At 45.0% G+C, this 19438-nt stretch overlaps 3 protein-coding genes across 3 annotated transcripts in view; 1 reads left to right on the plus strand and 2 right to left on the minus strand.

The window, feature by feature from the left end:
• Positions 1-4521: 4521 nt before the first annotated feature.
• On the minus strand, positions 4522-14103 carry l3mbtl1b (L3MBTL histone methyl-lysine binding protein 1b). The gene is made up of 22 exons (XM_083678145.1): positions 14083-14103; positions 12145-12282; positions 11875-12064; positions 11192-11405; positions 10927-11056; positions 10451-10502; positions 10097-10191; positions 9879-9983; positions 9583-9718; positions 9338-9429; positions 9001-9152; positions 8733-8809; positions 8466-8551; positions 8249-8359; positions 8006-8120; positions 7781-7880; positions 7431-7628; positions 6980-7081; positions 6776-6840; positions 6384-6547; positions 6192-6254; positions 4522-5977 (listed from the first exon to the last, which is right to left on the minus strand). The coding sequence occupies exons 2-22, from the start codon at positions 12253-12255 to the stop codon at positions 5849-5851; spliced, it is 2487 nt and encodes an 828-aa protein (XP_083534271.1). The 5' UTR covers positions 12256-12282; positions 14083-14103; the 3' UTR covers positions 4522-5848.
• Positions 14104-15586: 1483 nt separating this feature from the next.
• Positions 15587-17595, plus strand: LOC310811591 (putative transmembrane protein 244; the record flags this gene model as incomplete). Its single annotated transcript, XM_083679795.1, has 6 exons — positions 15587-15619; positions 16089-16174; positions 16433-16506; positions 16753-16878; positions 17309-17353; positions 17501-17595. The coding sequence occupies 6 exons, from the start codon at positions 15587-15589 to the stop codon at positions 17593-17595; spliced, it is 459 nt and encodes a 152-aa protein (XP_083535921.1).
• Positions 17596-18188: 593 nt separating this feature from the next.
• sgk2b (serum/glucocorticoid regulated kinase 2b) overlaps positions 18189-19438 on the minus strand; it is a gene marked incomplete at both ends in the record, with an annotated part of 3980 nt that continues 2730 nt past the window's right edge. The window contains 3 exons of the mRNA XM_083678652.1: positions 18189-18356; positions 18927-19016; positions 19177-19332. Of these exons, the coding sequence (XP_083534778.1) occupies positions 18189-18356; positions 18927-19016; positions 19177-19332 (414 nt within the window). The remainder of the gene's footprint in view (positions 18357-18926; positions 19017-19176; positions 19333-19438) is intronic.

The raw sequence follows: 19438 nt of genomic DNA on the forward strand, positions 1-19438 counted from the left end.
AATTGCAGTTTGTGCAGCGAGGGGTGGCACCAGTAGAGAGTGACAAACCCAGTAGTGTCTGCGTGTAGGACTTGTGTGTAAGACTTGCCTCTCCTCTCTCTCTCTCTCCTCTCTCTCTCTCTCTCTCTCTCTCTGTCGTGTGTTGAGCACAGAATAGCGGACTGTGTCTGAGTCAGCGAGGAGTTAAGCAGCTTACCCTCTCACCCTGCTGTGTGCATGGCCTACTACAAATGTACACCCCCTCACAGCAGGAGGGATGGGGGGGGATGCAGTTTAGTATTGTACTTAGCCCGCCATAAAGCCTACACAACTGATTACATAACTTTCTCCCTCCCTCTCTCTCTCCCTCGTACACACACACAAACACAGAAACATGCAAACCCAGAGCAACAGTGAAAGCAAGCCGATACAACAGATTCATGCAGTGAGTGCGTGTTTGTATTATGGGTCAGAGGTATGGTTTAGGCTCAGAAGAGAGATCTGAATTTAATCTAATGTTTAGGATTACATTCCAATAATCATCAAACATTGACCGAGCACACGACTCAGCACAATCAACACACCACTCCAAAACTCTAAATAAATACACTCACACTCCCCATAGACACACCTGTGTGTGTGTGTGTGTGTGTGTGTGTGTGAGAGAGAGAGAGAGAGACAGAGAGAGAGGTGTGTGTTTTTATGCTGGCAGTGCAGAGCAGTCTTGGCGCTCCTCCGTCATCTGAATGGCAGAATCACAGCGTGTGCCTGAACAACAGAGGAAATGCTCTGCAGTCCAGTAATGCCTATAAAAAAACCTCAGTCTGTTCCCCAGCATAATTAAAGGCTAGAGTAGAATGCTCCGGATAATTAAAATCCCCTCCCCCCCGCCCCCCTCTTTAAACCTCTCTCCCTCCCTTCAACTCTCTTCCTCCTTTCACAACATTTATAGTATGTCTGTGGGGTCTATTCAGTCAAATTTGCATTGCACTTTTTACTTGGTTACATGTTTACATATCTTCTTCCTATTGATCTAAATGGTGATTGCCTCAAGAAAGATACTTCATAAACGTGCTTCAAATAAGAGACCATAAGTACAGTAGCCTTATGAAGATTGTGACAGTTGGAACATTGTTGTATTACTGTACTAGCTCAAAAAGACCATGTTTGGTAACAAATATGTGAACAGTCTCTACATTGCTATGTTTGCTGTCAGTCTCTGTACCAAGTTTGTGCATAATTCTCTTATTCTTGCACAAACAGAGACCTCACAGGACAAGTGTGACAAACTGTGAGTCACTACTATTACAGAAAGGTTTGGATTATTAAAAACAGACGGTTTAATTGCTTCTTTACAGCATGTTAAATAACGGAAGGCCTGACCATAGGGGGTGAATGTAATTTCTGTGGTAGTGGAGTGCCTTTTTCCCTACGTCATTTATACAGACACCATTCTGCTCAGATTAAATGCAGATTAGTATGTGTTATGTGTGTGAGATTAGATAAAGACCCAGTTTCAGTCAAGCCTTAATCTCAACAGCCTTGCCCACCCAGTTTGAGCCCTATTGCCAACCCAGGGACACAAAACCTCTGGAGAGAATATGTGTATGTGTATGTGTGTGTGTGTGTGTGTGTGTGTGTGTGTGTGTGTGTGTGTGTGTGTGTGTGTATCACTCAGGAGTCAGGGTGCAGTAGATTCCTCGTCTACACACCCAAATACAACCAAACAGGCATGAGACAGACTAGGGCGTTGGGGCTAGAGACAAGAATCTTAACAATACGACAACTAGCAAGATGACATCAAGTCGCACAGCTTCACGTCATTAAGTCTTTAAGAAAATTGCTAAACACACTCAACTGATCCAATAGGCTTTCGAAACCACTAAGAAATTAAAACATAAATATGTGATCTATTTATTGAGAAATAGTGGATAGATTTGTCAGAGTCAGTGATTTGTTCATTGCATCCGGGAAGTCTCCAATAATAGCTTTACTGCTTGAAGGGAGGTAAACGTTGGCCAAGCCTAATGCTCAGAGTCAATCAGTAGAGAGGAGAGGGGAGCCCGTCCGCACATTAAAGTTGATCTCACTTGAGTTACAGGAGTCTGTGTACAGAGAAGAGGCAGAGGGGGAGGGGCAGAGCAAAGCAAAAGGGGGGTCCTCGTGGTGCAAAACTTTGGTCAGCAGTGTTGACCCCCAATCTCCCTCTTCTCTCTCTCCCACAACCCCCTTTCTCTCTCCCTCCCCAGGCAGCAATAAGGTGGCTTTGCGGTCAGTCCTGGGGGGCAGAGGGGGGGCCCAGTCTTCAGAAAACGGTGTGTTTGTGTGTGAGGGTTTGCTCCGGTTGCCCCGTTCCACATCCTCACCATCGCAGTTCTCTCGACATCTGATACGATGTTCTTGTTTCCTCTTCCGTTTGCAGTTGAGATACTCAAGGTTCTCAGCGTTCTCTCGTTGGCGGTTCTCGTGGTCGCGGTTCTCGAACAGCAGGGTTCCAGCACAGATGAAGATAAACAGGCCAACGCCCATAACAATGGGGCCAAGCAGTTTCATTCGCTCGCTGTGGGAGCTGCCACGCCTGCCTGTTGGGTTACCTGTTGAGATAGCGTACCCTGCCACTGCCACGGACATCCCTAACATGACCACAATAACACCCAGCAGGAGCCACACCCCCGGGGCAGAGCGGAATCTGAGTTTGACCCGGTGGTCCGCCCCCTTCCGTCTACGGCAGCAGAATATCCGAGGTGGTGTGAGGCAGTCAGGTGGTGGAGGTGAGTGGCAGGAGTCTGGGGTGCAGACAGTGTTCACTACTCCACTGGACCCCGCTGCTGTCATCCTCTACCTACCCACAGTCTGGAGAGCGAGAGGGAGGGGGGAAAGAGAGAGGGGTGGAAATAGAAAATTGTGGGAGGAAGAAAGGGAGAGAGGAATGGTTGGGTAGAGAGAGATTTCTGAGAGATTACTTTGAGTTATAAACAGGGAATGACAGATGTGATAGCAGCTTTGGTGATTAAATAGGATGCAGGTCTCTCCTGCTCTGATCTGGTTGAATAAAAGTAGTACTCTCCAAAATGCCCCTGCTGAAGCCTACTCACCTACAAAAACTGTTACATAAGCGTCTTATTTCATTTATAGTATTATATTCACAATATCTCATTCACAATAACTTAACATCCATACAGTCAAACTGAAGCACAAGAGTTTCAGTTCTCAGAGCTGAAGACAATAGCCTGTGTCACATGACCCTAAAATGTGTTTTAACTAACTGTTCACCGATGCATGTGCAAAAGTAGCCTATTTGGAGTCATATTTATTGGGATATCCGTGAACTGAACATTGTATTGTAACTACTAAACAATTCCGTTCTGGGCAAAACGCGTTCATCGTCTTTTCTGAAATTACATTAAACGCGTAGAAAATGTGTAGCCATGTAAGCAGAACTGCTGTTTCTACAGTAACAACAATCATATATCAACCGAAGACAGTTCGAACATTTGTGTATCCGACAGTCCATCTGATGGATGGATTCACATGTACTGTAACTAACTAATAATAGACTATTACAACTAAATGCATGAGATTACTGGACACTTCTTTTCGTTAATGGTTTCTTTCGTTTACAATCGTTTACTACTCTCTATCTCGCTTTGTGATAAAGTATCAATGTGCTAAAGTTCTAATAATGGTTACTTGCCTTGGTTGGGATGTTGCTCCGTGAACATTCCCTCGTCGCCGCTGCCATCACTCACTGAAATAATTTAACAAGATCATCGACCTCCTTTATTTCCTCTGCCTTTGACGTTTGTGTTGCCTTTTCCCCCTCCCTCTTTAATATGTTTTCCCGGAGTTTCACCCCGTTGCTCAGAGATACATCCACCCTATTCTTAGAACGGACGCAGCGCATGCGGGATGTTGGTTCTAAATATAAAATGTTGGGCTAATAAAGCTTTAGTGGCAAAAACGCCCTAAACTTTAAAAAGTGTAGTGCCTACTGGGATTGCTATGCGAATGTTGAATGTGATGCTGGTATGTTGGGTAAAGGCCGACGGTGCGTGTGTGGGTGGGTGTGATGCTGTGTTTGGGTTGTGTATGTGTGTGGATGAGAGGTCGTGGGAATCGCTGGCTAGTCCGGGCCAGTCCCACGGTGAGCCTAGCTATTATTAGTGATCACCATACAGTGTCTGAGGGAGAGTGGTATGAAGGGAGGAGTGGATGATATGTAAGTACTTTTGGAGGTAGGTCCACTGACCAGACCAGCATGGTGGGAGAGTTATGTGCGCTTTGCGTGAGGTCTTGTGAATTTTAGGCAGTAAGAGGATACACACACTCACATCACTGGCATGAGGTAATGACCACAGACTCTGTGTGTGTGTGTGTGTGTGCGTGCAGAATATGTGTGCTGGGTGAGTGGGTATAATGAGTAACATTGCCAGAACAAGGAGATCATAGACGCCCACTCTGGCTATGTGGGAATGTGTGTGTGTGTGTGTGTGTGTGTGAGTGAGAGGGAGATAGAGTCAAGAGTTTATGCAATGTGCGTCTCATTTATTCCATCCACACACACTCCAGTAAACAGCCAACAGCTTAACAACAATGTCGGTCTTTCCAATTCCCCTTAAATTAAAATACATAAATACCTGTTTAGGATATAAACAATTGTTGATGTACACATTCATACTCATTTGAATACACGGTCAATGTATCACAGTATGACATTAACAAAAAAATCATTAAAATCTCACAAATTCTTTAGCCTGCATGGTGAAGTTCAAAGCTCAATCAATTTCAGCATTCGGTTTGTCACACTTGATCAATAAACCATTTCTGCTGGGGATAAAGGGTATGCCACAAGCCCAGAGGCATTCAAGCTGTACACTATTTACACTGCGTACACAGGAGGTCAACTAGACCAAACAATGTTCACCTCAATGTATTTTTACATTCAAATTTATTTTGCATTTTCTCATTAGCTCAAAAGCAGGTACATAACCAGTTAATTTAGTCCAGCTCAAACCTCCATATAGGTTCCCATGCTATAACATTAGCCCTTTGAGCCCTGCCGTCACAAAATAAACATGGAACCATAGAAGCGACATAGAGGCCAGGCAGGAAACCATGCCTTCACTGTCTCACACTCACTCCAGCATCCCCACGTCCACCCTCCCAACCTTCTACAGCTCTGGACCTGTAGAGCAACTAGTACTCTGTCTCCCTCCAGAGGACAGAAGCAGAATTACACAGTGCATCTTCTATACTGCTGGTCTCGGAACACTCAACCACACTCACCGCTGTCTCAGGTCACAATTGTTTTTGCAGCTTTAAAAAAATCAATAAAAAAAAAATCAATTTCAACTAAAAGCAACGCATTAGAGAACCAACTTGTTCCATTTGCTCGTGGCTAAGCACCGTTTCATAACAACTGAAATAAAAGCTACTTTGATGATAATAATAACATTAAATCAAATTCCACATCAGTAAAACATGAATAGAGCTATAAGGTGCTGCAGGTCAGTATTTAATCATTCAGAAAACAAACTTCACAATAAATTAAGACTTCATTATGTTACAATATAAAACACTTTCTCTGCTTGACGAGTGATGTCAGACTGACAGAAACTTGGGATGTGTGCATCTCAGTCGTCTAAATTAGCCTCCTCTCGGTTTCTTTCCCATCATTTGCACTGAGGTCACAGAACTAAAAAAAAAGATGAAAGCAAATTTCTAGTGGGCATCCTCCATGTTGCTTTCACCAAGCGTATATGTTTAGATTAGTGCTGATGGAGAGGTGAGAGAGGAATCCTCTCTAGGCTGCTGGGACGTGGCGTTGGTTGGGTCGGTTAGGAGGAAGTGATGCATGAGGTGACTTGTCTTACTCTTCGTCTGCGTTCTTCAGCATGAGGATGGAGTTGTAGATCTTCAGGGCCGGGCCTAGTTTGATTGACAGAATCTTAACAATGTCTGATTGGTTAAGAAGCAGGAACGCCTCGCCATCTATCTGCTGCAGAGAGATACACAGAGACACAGGGTCAGCTCTGAAACATTGTGCACGTTTAAATAATAAAAAAATTAAAAAATAAAAGCAACTACCCAAACTTTGGTGGCTGAAAAAGAGTTGACGTGTTTGTGATGCGGTTGTGGTTGTGGTTGCTTTTTGGGTTACAGTAAATATAAGCCTTTAAGTTGGGTTTGGGGGTTGTAGTTGTAGTTCTTACCTCTGTCCTGAAAGTAGGAGCATGCTCTTTGCAGCCTGGGAGCCCTTTGACAAAACTGGCCACCTGGCCCACAGGGAGACACAACCGTCAATACACACAGATAGACACAATCAGTGGAATGTACTGGCATGTATAATGCATGTGTGTGTGTGTTTCTGTAGTTGGGTGTGAATGTGTATCCCTGTGTCTGACCTCCTCGGCGCTCCAGGTGGCCACTCTCTTGGCAGTGAGCCCAAGGACCTCAGGGAGCAGCTGGCAGTGTTTGTCCCAGCACAGTGCCACCCTGTGGGGGGGAGAAGAGGAGACGCCTGGGGAGAACACCGACTCGTGGAGGGCCTGCTGGAGAGAGAGGGAGTCTGCAGAGAGAGAGAGGGAGGTAGAGAGAGGGAGAGCAGATGTCAGGGTCAGGGAGAGATAGACAAACAAACAAGGATAGGAGGGGGGTGGGATATGGTAGAGCAGGCAGAAGAGGGACAGAGTGTGAACAGAGGGAGGGAGAAAGAAAGAGAAACAATTTTGTAGCTCATATCTAAAAGACACAAATATTCACCACATCCACTGACACAAAGGAGGATGCCATCTACCTTTTCCTTCTCCGATCTCCTGTTTGACAAAGTGCAGCTTCAGATACTTAGGGACTGGAGCAGACCTGCAGGAAACAACAGCCCTTTAACAAAACCACTCCAAATCATCAAACCACGCTGCACAAACACTCCCTGTCTCATTTTCAGTGACATAGAGTGGTAGGACAGCGCGCACATGCATGCGTGGGTGTGTCTGAGAATTACCTCTTCAGTCTGGGTCCATTGTTACTGTTCTCTGTGGCTCCCCCTGGAGGCTCAGTCTGGCTGCTACGCCCAGAACGCTCGCCCTCGATACCCAATGGCCTCCTAGCAACGCAAAACAACCACGTTACCATGGAAACCACTTTACTCACACACACAGACAGTCAGTCAGTCATGGTCGGAACCACGGAAATCAAGTCTCGGCCCGTAGCAGGAGTGTGCATGAAAGGGATAGATAACCATAAACCAACGTTTGCCAGATGTCTCCATATATCCTTAGATGGTGTCTAAAAGTAATGCTACAGTCGGCAGATTAGATGGCATGGAATATGGAACAGGACTATAGACTTGACCTGAAGCACTGACGCCCCCAAACAAGTAAAGCCATGGCTTACACACTGGTGCTGGAAGTTTGTTATGTGACTGTGGTACAGAAGGTACATGGTAGACTCACTTGTTCTGTGGCGAGTCGTCTGCACCGTCGGGTTGCTCTGGCGTGGTAGGGGTCTGTGTCTGCGTGGGTGTGGGAGGGTCAGGGCGGCGCACACGGTGATGAGGGCCACTTAGGGTCAGAGGTCGTTCTCCGCTCAGACGGTCGGGCACCAACCCTTCCTTGTTCAGATTCATCTCTGAGTATGGACAGCTCACCTGCCTGAACACACACACATGTAGATATATGCATCAACGCACACTGGTTAAAAACAGGCATGTATATAACTGTATTCAATATGTTCTGTGTGTGTGTGTGTGTGTGTGTGTGTGTGTGTGTGTGTGTGTGTGTGTGTGTGTGTGTGTGTTACTGACGTGTAGTGCGTTCCATAGCGAGGTCCTCTGATGTGGCCCACCCCATTGCATCCTGGGGTTGGACAGCCCTGCCCTGGGAGGACCAGCGTGTCAGTGGAGCCTGAAAAACACCAGAGTGTTACCACACACACACACACATACACACACTACACACACACACACACACACACACACACACACACACACACAGGACGTTGTGCAGGGGGTGTTGAGTGTTTGTCTCACCGTTGGGGTGTTGTAGGGGGTGTCCAGTCTTTTGACACCAGCCCACAGGGTGCAGGTCTGGATTGTCTGTGTCCACCCAGTAGTCATACTCACTACTCCAGCCATCGAAATGGATCTAGCAGAGAGAGAGAGAGAGAGAGAGTGTAAGACACACACACACACACGCCATTAAAGTGGATCTATGCCTAGAGAGAGACCCCCACACAGACACAGTAACAGTGCCATCTGCTCCCAGGTGTTTACCTTTAGTCGTTTGTCCTCCACCTCAGTGATGGTTGTGACACGGATAAGCATGGGATTCCTCTTGTCAACCGCTTCAAGCCTCATCCCCTCCCGGAAACCGTGAGCCGGCCTCTACAACACACGCAGCACAGCATAACCATAGTGTGTGTGTGTGCACGCGTGTGTGTGTGCGCATTTTTGTGAACCTGTGCCCAGCTTTTACAGGAGCATGTCTTACCAGTTTGAAGGCGCGTGCAGGGGCAGCCTGTGTTCCTGTCTCCTCCAGGTATTTCTCCCAGGAGAAGCTCTTAGGGTGCTTATACTCTAAGAGAAAATACACACAAACACAGACACACATACACACCTGTCAACCACGGCAAATAACACACACCTGTCAACCATTGCAATACCCATGGAGCTTGCCAAAATCTATGATTTTTATAAATTGGTTCTCGTCATAATGTGTCATTGTCAATACATTTAATTGTGTGTCCATCTCCCTTACCTGCGGGGGTGGTGAGGGTTAGTTCAACCGCCTCGCAATATCCCACAGGGTAGATGTAAGGACTGCTGGCATCACACCTAAACAAACCAATCACAGAACTCACTGTGAAACACATAACTTTGAGTATACCAAGTCTCAAAAAACCCTCAAATATCAGAGAGAGTTGAGTAAGCCATTACCATAGTAATATTACCATTACCTGTCCTTCTATCAGATACACACATAAACATAGGCACACACACATATAAACACGTTAGCTGTCTCTAACCAGAAGTCGTATGTATCGTCCCAGTTGTCGAAATGTATCAGCAATCTGTTGTCAACAGCAGCGGCAATGGTTGCTACACAGATCAGAGATGGGTTCTTCTTATCAACTGCCTCCAGCTTCATCCCAGCACGGAACCCTGAAGGAGTTACCGACTACACACACAGACAGACACACACACACACACACACACAGACAGACACACACACACAGACAGACATACACAACTTCTGTTTATGCACACATAACAATAACAGAATGTAACACTCTGATGGAGTAACCATCCCATAAACACACACAAACTGCTCACATACACTGTATACACAGAGGTCAGGCTCACCGTGTTGAGGCTCTTGAAGAGATGTTTGGGGGCCAGCTGACCCCTGCAGTTCTTCACATACATGCTCCAGTTAAACTCCCCATCCTTACAGCCTAAAACACACATATACACAATCAGGAACTGATTCAGACCTGGAACTCCGGTGTATGTGTGTGTGTGTGTGTGTGTGTGTGTGTGTGTGTGTGTGTGTGTGTGTGGTGTGTGTGTGTGTGTGTGTGTGTGCGTGCGTGTGTGTACACACATACCTTTTGGCAGCAGCAGCTTGTGTCCCATCTTCTCACACCAGCCAGCCGGCTTCACGTCCCACGAGTCAGCATTCACCCAGAAGTCATAGCACTCAGGGTAGCCATCAAAGTGGAGCCTTATCCTATAGCCCTGGATCTGAGGGTGAGAGAGGGGGGGGGGGGGGGGGCAGATAGAGAAGCAGCCAGGCAAGAGAGGAAAGAATGGAAGACAACAGGTTAGAAGCAATGGTAGAGAAGACATGGTCTTTATCAAACCTAAGCGACGCACAAACACACTCAGACCCGTATAGACGTACCTCTGCGACAGTAAGCACACAGAAGAGGGAGGGGTGGCAGGGGTCCAGTCCCTCCAGTTTCATACCCACTTTAAAGGTATTCCTGCTCTGTGGTATCGACTGGTGCTGCAGGACAAACACACACAAAATACACCTTTATGTGTGTTGGGAGACAGAGAAAGTGTGTGTGTGTGTGTGTGTGTGTGCGTAAGGCATTTTACTCAAGGTGTGTGTCTCACCTCCTTGAACAGTTTGACAGGGGCAGCTATAGCTTTCTCCTCCTCAAGATAGGCCGGCCAGCTCCACGCTCGCTTCTTATTGGGTGGGGCAGTCACTGGAGGCGGAAGAAAACCAGGATCAACAGAGGACCCTGCATAGGACCTGCCCTGTTCCACTGTGTGTTCCATTTGGCCCTAGTCACTTCCCCTAGCCCCTGACCCTTGAGTGGTGTGAACACTGGAGTGGTTAGACTTGAACTGAAACACAAACATGCACAGACTAACTAGTTATAACGAGGGAAGCGGCATATTTGATCCACCCATCTGTCCCACCATCTATTCTCCTATCCTCCGTGAGGCAGTATGATGACATACCCAGCCTAGCTAGCTTTGCAGCTCTTCTCCCTTTGCCAGCCTTGGTCTTCTCCTGTGTGGAGAGAGATGGATTTCAGCTAGAGAATGATTTCATGTTATTTGCGAAGTGCCCACTGTTTTCAAAATAGTATGAAAGTTTCTGGCTTCAAAATAATTTGAAATCAGAAACTTTCAGTTTGTTTTCTTCCATTACAATTAAATCATTGTTTCACGTACCTTTTAAACAGTTATCATTTACAACTGAGTGATTTCATTCTGGCTGGCCACCAGTAATTGAGTAAGTAATTAAAGAGTAACATGGAATAACTTATAAAACAGTGGTTCTACACATTGGCTGGTTCTACAGATTAATTGATTAGCTGAGTCAATGTGCTGAGCTAGTGCTGGGTTTGAAATAAAGCTTGTACAACCTGTAGCTTGCCAGAGCTAAAATGGGAGACAACTGCTGTGAAGTGTCGCCTCCTTTTCTTCTTTACCTCTTCCTCCTCCTGGTTGTCCTCCTCTTCATCACCAGAGTCCATGTAGATCTTCCTCTTCTTCCGCACTCGTTTACCCAGCCGCTCCCCTTCTCCCCCCTCTTTGTCCCTCGGCTCCCCTGGAGATGACCTGCGGGTACACAGAGCACATATAAAACACTGATTTCACTCACATACAGTGTTGAATGTCTGTGTGTGTGTGTGTGTGTGTGTGTGTGTGTGTGTGTGTGTGTGTGTGTGAGAAAGAAAGAGTGCATGACTATACCTGCCACTAGAGGGCTGGGCACAGACAGGGCTACAGAATTTGCCCTGGAGGAAACTCTCCTGAGGGCCTGAGCCACCACAAGATCTGCAGGTAGCCCTCTCCACAATGGGGCCCCCCTCCGTGCTGGAGCCCACCTCAAAGCTGGGGCCAACCTCCACGCTGGGCCCCTCCGTAGTGGGGCCTTCTTCCAGAGACAAGAGCACAGTGCCCTGGGCTGGGGGAGAGAGCAGAGGCAGGGGTGAAACTGAAGCTTTTTGTTGTTGTTGTTGTTGTTGTTGTTGTTGTATGTATTCTACAGGCATTACTGCCGGTTTTCTTTTCTCACTGACAGTTAATGTCAGTTATGTTCCCTGACACATTTATTAACCCAGTTGTATGTCCAGTGCAGCAACAAATAAATCCATAAAAATTTTGTTTCACGTGACATTGGAGTGAACGAGGATAGTCTGATTAATTTCAGCACTGCCTCTTCCTTGCGACTTTTCCTCCCATCCTTACCTTGAACCTAGTGACGTTTTCAAACAAGGTCAAGGAAAAGTTGCAAGGTAAGGAAAAAGCTGCATCTTGATCTTGTTAAGTTATTTGTCCAGCCCAGCATGTATAACATTTGCTACCATACACAGCGCTATAGACGGTCATAACTGTATCATAACCGCTATGTAAGCGCTGTAGAGTTGCTTTACCCTCAGATGCAGGAGGCGGCAGCTGACTGGCTGATGAGGAGGCCGAGCCGGTCTCTGATTGGGCCTCTGGTGGAGGGGTGGGGCTGTGTGACTGTGCAGGGTCAGGGGTCTTGGTGTTCGGCCCCACCTCTTTCGCTTTGACCGCTGGTTCTGTGACCATCTCCAGAGTGCCAAACTCTGTCATACGAAACTGAGATAAACAGACAGAGTCACTCTCAAACATTGCTGTTTATGTGCACGCACAGGCACGAACACACGCACACACCATACCTTGATGTCACTCCCAGGCAGCGTAGCGATGCCATCCTGCCAGTCCAGTGCACTCATCATATCAAACTCTGCCCCCTTGGAGGGGCCATCACTGGGCGGGGTGTCCGTCATCTCTCCCTGCTCCTCTCTCCACCTGAACTGGCAAAATCACAGTGACATCAAAGCTGTTACAGACAGAGGATGCTACCACATCCAGCAAGCAATTACATCCAGAAATATAGTTATGGCTTAGGCTAGAACATACATGAGTGTTGTGTAGAATAAAGCTTAGTGTCAGCTCTGTACATTGCATTTCTATCTGCAGCATTTAAACTGGGCACATCAACTAAGCCCCTGCATAAATATAAACCACACTCTCAACACCAATGAAATGTCAGGGGAAACACTGACACGACACAGACTGGCCTCATCAGCCTGCCTCTCATAAGTAATTGTGTAATCAAAAAAGCAGGGAGAAACAAGGCACTCTTCATAAAATTAAAATTCCTTTGTTGTTAATGGCATGTTCAATGGAACTAACAACTATTAAAAAGGCCTGGCCCTGGGAGTAAGTAATAATGTTCATTTGAACACACATCTCAAAACTGAGATCATATGACAGATGCACAAAAGTCTGAGAAATGCATTGGGTGTCCTGGGAAGAGAAACTGAAAGAATAGGATAATGTCCCCAAAGTTGTCCTCTGACTAGACCTTAAAATCCCCCCAGCGCGTGCAAATCAAGTCTTACCAAGAACCGCATCACCGCTAGAGGGCGACTCTAGGCTGATTGTTGTGGCATACACCATGCACTTGAATTTCAGACTTAACAGTAAATATTACGGTTTTTCAGGCTAAATATCAAGAAATAGACGCACAAATAGGCCCGCGAGGATTAACCTCTATCTTATGTATTGACAAACAACGGGGGAGACGTGTCAAATATAAGTAAATTACACAAGTTCAGCTTTTCCTTGTTTTAACCGTATCTTAGAAAATCGGTTGTTTGCACTAACGCGGACAAAAGAGAGAGTAGAATATTGAATCATTTTTCATAAAACAATGTGTTCTGCACCGAATGGTCGAAGTTATGTGTGTTTTGATCGAACTAAGATCACGATATAACGTTTTTCTCTCGACGCTTGTTCAATACTCTATTTTGATTCTGTTAACGACCCATTTGATTGGAATAAACATGTGTAAAGTAAACAAGTGTGTGGTCTGTTTGACAGCTGTCGGTTTACGTTTCTAGGTTTAAACCTCGAATTTATTCCGACCATAAATAAAGTGTGTAAGAGCGCCCATGATTAGCATTCGTCTTATACAAAATGGCGGAGCATAGGAAGAGGCCACCAACACGTTAAAACTATGTAAATTACAGAAGTTGTTTATTAAAACAAATGACGCAGAGTCACCATCTGTCATATTAAATAAAATAAATACCATAAGAATTCCTAATTTAGTGTTTTCCCTCACCATGGCCATTTTCTTTACTTTCCCCTTGTCACGGAATGTCAGCTAGCTGCCATAAAGCTAGCTAGCTCAGGGCTAGCAAAGCTCTACTACAGTCCAATTCAAATTGATAGCAAGACGGCTAGCAATTGTAACTAGCATTGTGGCTTGATGTAGCGAGTTAAGGACAATCTGCATTAAATAAGTTTCCAGGTTTTGAACATTAGAACAATGCTTCAGGACAGACTTCACAATAGTTGGCCTAAATAAATAAGTAATTGCCCGAGCACTGCGTTATTTGTTGCATGCTAAAATATAGAATTGCTTGCTTTTAATTTCTTCATTAGAAACTTGACTCTCCGATTTAACTGTACCGTTTCAAATCACAGTGCAAATAATAAGACCTAGTGCAAACTGTAGAATGAACGATGGACTATCAATTTCGGTTGTTGTTAACGTAATTTAATGTAAAACGACGACTATATTGTTAGAAAATTATGGAACTCACCTCGTTTCTGCGTTAACTCTTATTTAGAGCTAGATATTGGATGCTGTACGCATGCGCATAATGTACGCTGTCTGCCAACTTCGGGTCTCAGAAAACTTCAGCAGCACAACTATTGATGGTTGATAGGTATAGCGCGAACGCCCAGTTCGCGCGGAATCAGTTGTTGTTTATCAGTTAATAATGTTTATTTAGGTTGTGATCAGTTTATCTTTCTCTGGCGCTTTTCAGAATCCCAGCAATGAAGTTGGAGCGTAGCAGCGTACTGTAGGGAGACCTAGCGCGCGATTTCTTTTGTGTTGGAAATGACAGGCGGCATATTTTGCTCTGTGCTATCACGTCACAGCAGGTCAATATTAGGCGGCCTACAGAATAAAGATTGACAGTAATAGGCTACACCGAGAATACGACCAAAGCAACGACAGGAATTTATTCAACCTGACAACAATGAAATTCAAGCCCTCAATGTAGTCAACATTAGTCAAAATCCCGAATGTTGACATCATCGGAAAACCCTTTCCATCATTTGGACATTAAATACATACTTTTGCAAAACGTAGCCTAAAGTCATGACAATAAATATTAAGTGATCAGTCCATCTACTTTCCAATATCAGTGCAGTAGAATTGATATGTGGCCCTATAGCCAGATCCTAATACTTTAGAATTTGTTTAGCCTTGACGAGTTTAAGCAATCAACCATTAGATTTTAACCATTTAGATTTTATGTCGCAGAGGGAAATTCAGTTGTGCAGCAAGGGTCACATAACACAAGAAACATGACATTATGTGTAATTAGATTCACCTATAAAATATAGTAATAGGCCTACACTAGCAAAATTACTGTTGATGTGCCCGCTCATTAATGTTTCCTCTCCAAGCACTGTGGGTAGCCCTGTCAAATTCTGTCATTACGGTATGTAGAGTCAAACACAATCACATTTGTGGTGTTTGTCTTCACAGTAAAATCCTGTCCTGCCCTGAGTGGAAAATCAATCAATCAATTAATCAAATGTATTTGTATAGCGCTTTTTACAAAAATGTTTGTCTCAAAGTGCTTTACAACAAGAAAAATACAAACAATATAAACAATAAATACAATACAAACAATATTAACTAAACCCGAACCATAGATCCCCAAAAAGCAAGCCAAGAAAAAACTCCCCAGAGGGGAGAAAAACATAGGGCACAGTGGCAACTGTGGCAAGAGTTGAGCTCTTCACCATCCATCCATGATGATCCTATCCTGCACACTGCTCAGCTGTTCCCTATATGAACTGCTCCCATTCCCATCATGGCCTACTGTAGGCCTATATTACAGTCTACAGCGCATGACATAATATGGGAGCATTACTGTATGTATCCTTTAATCCTGCCGCGGTTCCTATCATTTCCGCTAGATGGCGGTAGAAGTCTGGTTTATGGTGGATTATTCCCAGTTACATTTGAGTCGCTTTATTTTAAACCCCTGTGTTATTGGCAACAGAACGTCAAATGCATACCATGAGATGGCATTCAAAGGCAAAGTGGCCGACACCAGGGTAAGGAGGACTGTTTATAGTCGAATTATACACTATATACCAGTTTAGTGTGAACCCAGTCAGCCTACTCGCTTCTGCCTGAAATGCTAAATCATCATTGTCGGTATTTACCTAATACTATTTACAAGTGTGTATGTTTGAGGAGAAAATATTTATAGTAGTATTACCCGCATGTCTATTCATTAGCTGGTGTTATTACATTAGCGAGTGCAAAATTCTAAGTAACAGATAGGTTACTCTCTGCATAGCGGTTCTGCGTTGCTCCCTTATCGCACATCCCCCACAGAGTGCAGGACTGGAGTTTTAGCCAGGGGACCAGTGGTTATGGAATGGGCTAAATGACCGTCGTTTAAATTGATTGTGCTATTATCGATTTACTACAGTTCTAATGGAAGACTTTATTTGGTGATATTGTGGTGTATTGTCTAATATCTCTCCTCTCTCTTACACACTCCGTCCTTGTTTCCAGACCGTGTTCCTGCACCTGCTTCTCTGTCTGCTCATATTCTACTCTCTCTACTACATGATCGGAAGTGTGTGTTTCGGCGCATTCAGGTGCGAGGCTTCACATTCCCTCTCTCTGTATCTCTCTCACTGTCTGTGTGCACGTGCACTTATTGACCTTGCTGTCACGGTCTGAGCTGTCCTCACGCGGCGTCCCTTTACCCGGCGGTTACCTATGAATGATGTGAAGAGACTAGACGACTAGGCCTATATATTCGTGTATATAGAATGATCAAAACCTTTTGTACTCTAATGGCCCAAATTTGTAATTGCTAGTTTTTGTTGGCTACTATCTATGTTTGTTTGCAGGTTGGATCACTTTGATGGACTGATTCCGTTTGATTTTAAGACTGAGCCCGCAGAATCTAACTCCAAATACCTGGGTGAGCACACATACAGTATAGACATAACATAAAGTAGACATGGGGATAAACAATGGGCCAGGCTGCTTTGACTCTAGAGCTGTGTTTAGTGAGTAGCCTGCCTACCTAAACCTTTTACTCTGTGTGTGTGTGTGTGTGTGTGTGTGTGTGTGTGTGTGTGTGTGTGTGTGTGTGTGTGTGTGTGTGTGTGTGTGTGTGTGTGTGTGTGTGTGTGTGTGTGCGCGCATGTGTATATGTGGGTCACAGTGAACCTACTGTCCATGGAGCTCACCTACTTCTGCAGTGGTTTGCTGTTCGCCGCGGTGGTGAGGAGATGGGTCTGGGACTACGCCCTCACTGTCACCCTACTGCACGTACTTCTCACCAGCTTGGGTGAGACACACACACACACACACACACACACACACACACACACACACACAATTTGAGAATTCCATCTATAGCCTAGCATCCAAGGCTAGCTTGTATGACATGACCACAGGAGAGGAAGACGAATGATAGGAGCAGCGAGGCCCAAAACCAGCAGCCCAATCCATCGCCCCTGTCCCTCATTCATTCCCCCTTGTGTATCTTACAGTATATGGTGAACCACACTACACCTATTTTACATTTACACCTTGTTTACTTAGATGACTGTGGGGTAGTAGTGTTTGTGTAACATGTTGGTTTCTAATGTATGTTTCTAATGTGGGTATATACTGTATATACTATATCACATCAACCCACTAATACTACCCCCCCCCTTTTCAATACTTACCAAGAGTTCCTTAATATAATTCACAATGTGTAATGTGTATTGCAGTGATGCTGGAGTTTCCATTGGTGTGGCAGTGGTGGTTGGCCTTAGGTAAGACATTCATGCTGTTAGTCTTCGTACATTTTATGAGGATGACACATTTTAACATGTTATGAAGATGTTAGAGATACTCTCCTATAATACTGTAGTATTGTAAAAGCTTTCCTTACTTGGTGGGTTGTGTTTTTCTTTTTTTAGGCAGTGGCTTGTTTCTGATGATTTGCAACGGTCAGCTGATCGCTTACTTCACCTGCCAGAGTGACCAGAGTTACCCCAACTTCAACAGCTACTGATGCACACACACACACACACACACACACACACACACACACACACACACATTATTGGCCAGAGCTCTTTGCTATATATGGTGTGTTGTAAAGTGTTGAGAATCAGACCAATACTCCTGGTGCCTTGGGTCACATGTTTGATAGTCACTTTGCACTTTGTTTCTGTCACTGCAGTATTTGGAGAGTTAAATGCACTGTCTTTGCTCTGAATGTAATCTGAATTTGTATGGTGTCTGAGAGAGCTCTGAATCATATTTATACAGGAGAGGGTTTGTGTAACTTATGACTGCTGATCCAGTAAACCTCTGTAACCTCACTCACTTCGGACGACTCTTCTCGTTGAGACTGCACACTGTGAGAGAGGACAATCTGATCCATATTAAGAAAACACAATGTCATTTTATTCAAAACAGATTAAAAAAAATACACAAACAAAGTATATGATAAGTGTAAACAGTAAAGTCTGCCTCTGGTAGGCTAGGTCGGGTGTCCACCATTTTTCTTGCATCCATTCAGTCTTTTTTTACAAGAGGTCATCAAGAAGTGTCTCAGCAGGGAGGTTAGGGTTGATTCAATATTGTGAATGTCTGGGAAAGTTATGGGAGGAGCTCTGTGACTCCATCCTCAGCTGGTGGCATGTAAGAGAATCCTTGGAAGGCCTCATTAGACACGCCCCCCAGCCACCTGTCACTCAAACCCAAGGAGGCAGGGACCGGCTGCAGTGTGAACTCAGGGTCAAAATACCGCACGTCACATGGACCAGACTGAGAGAGAGAGAGACAGAGAGAGAGAGAGAGAAGATAAAGAGAAGTGAGGAGAGAAAGATTAGAAACATACATATTTACAGAGGTGCCTAATCCCAAATCTACCCCTAGGTCCTATCCCCTGGCACATGTTGTGAATGTACTGGATATCAGCAAGCAATTTGTTGAGAATTCAACCAAGCCTATCAGAGGGTAACCTCATCCCCACGCTATTATGCACTATTAATCCTGAAATAACAACGACTCAAACCTGGCCTTCGTGGGAGTGAATTTACTTGCTGACTTATTATGTAAAGTCTTTGCCATTGATTTTAGCGAATCATAGGACTGTGAGGCTCTGAATCAGTAACGTGTTGTGTGCAAGCACTGGGGGAAATGATTGATGCAAGGCAAAGCCAATGGCTATGTGTCAGGTGTTTTTCCCCATCTTTGTATTGGGTAAACAGAAGATTAAGTAGATTAATCAGAGGGTACAATGGAGCTATTACCAAAACTGAGCCTTTAGGGGTAGGGTAAGTGTTGATTTTGGAATTGGGCACAGAGAGTTCACAGACACACACACACACTTACCACGTTTGGGATGAAAGGGGGTGGGATTCTCCGAGCCAGCAGGTCGTCCCAGTTGATTGACAGGAAGAGGGAATGGCTCTGCAGCTCCGCCTACAATAAGAGAGAGCACCACGTCAGCTCACCTGAGGGTGTGAGGTGTGTCTGAATGTGTGTGTGTGTGTGTGTGTGTGTGTGTGTCTGTCTGTGTCTGTCTGTGTCTGTGTCTGTGTCTGTCTGTGTCTGTGTGTGGGTGTATAATATTGGTGCTTACGAGGTCGTGGCTCCCCCCCAGGCGTTTAGTGCAGTCCTTCTCCAGCAGTCCCTCTAAAAGAGAACGAGCCAACTGGGACACACCACTACGGAGCTGTAGTGGGGCATGAAGGATGTTCTCGAACATCTCAACCTTACTACGGCTGTAGAACGGGGGCTGAGAGAAGAAGGGAGAAAAGACAGGATAGGAGAACGGACAATTACTAAACAGCATTGTACAGGTATTACTGTCAAGTGGTTGGATCTGATAGTTAGCCTTTTCA

The sequence above is a fragment of the Argentina silus genome (assembly GCF_951799395.1).
Source record: "Argentina silus genome assembly, chromosome: 10".
Classification (NCBI taxonomy): Eukaryota; Metazoa; Chordata; class Actinopteri; order Argentiniformes; family Argentinidae; genus Argentina; species Argentina silus.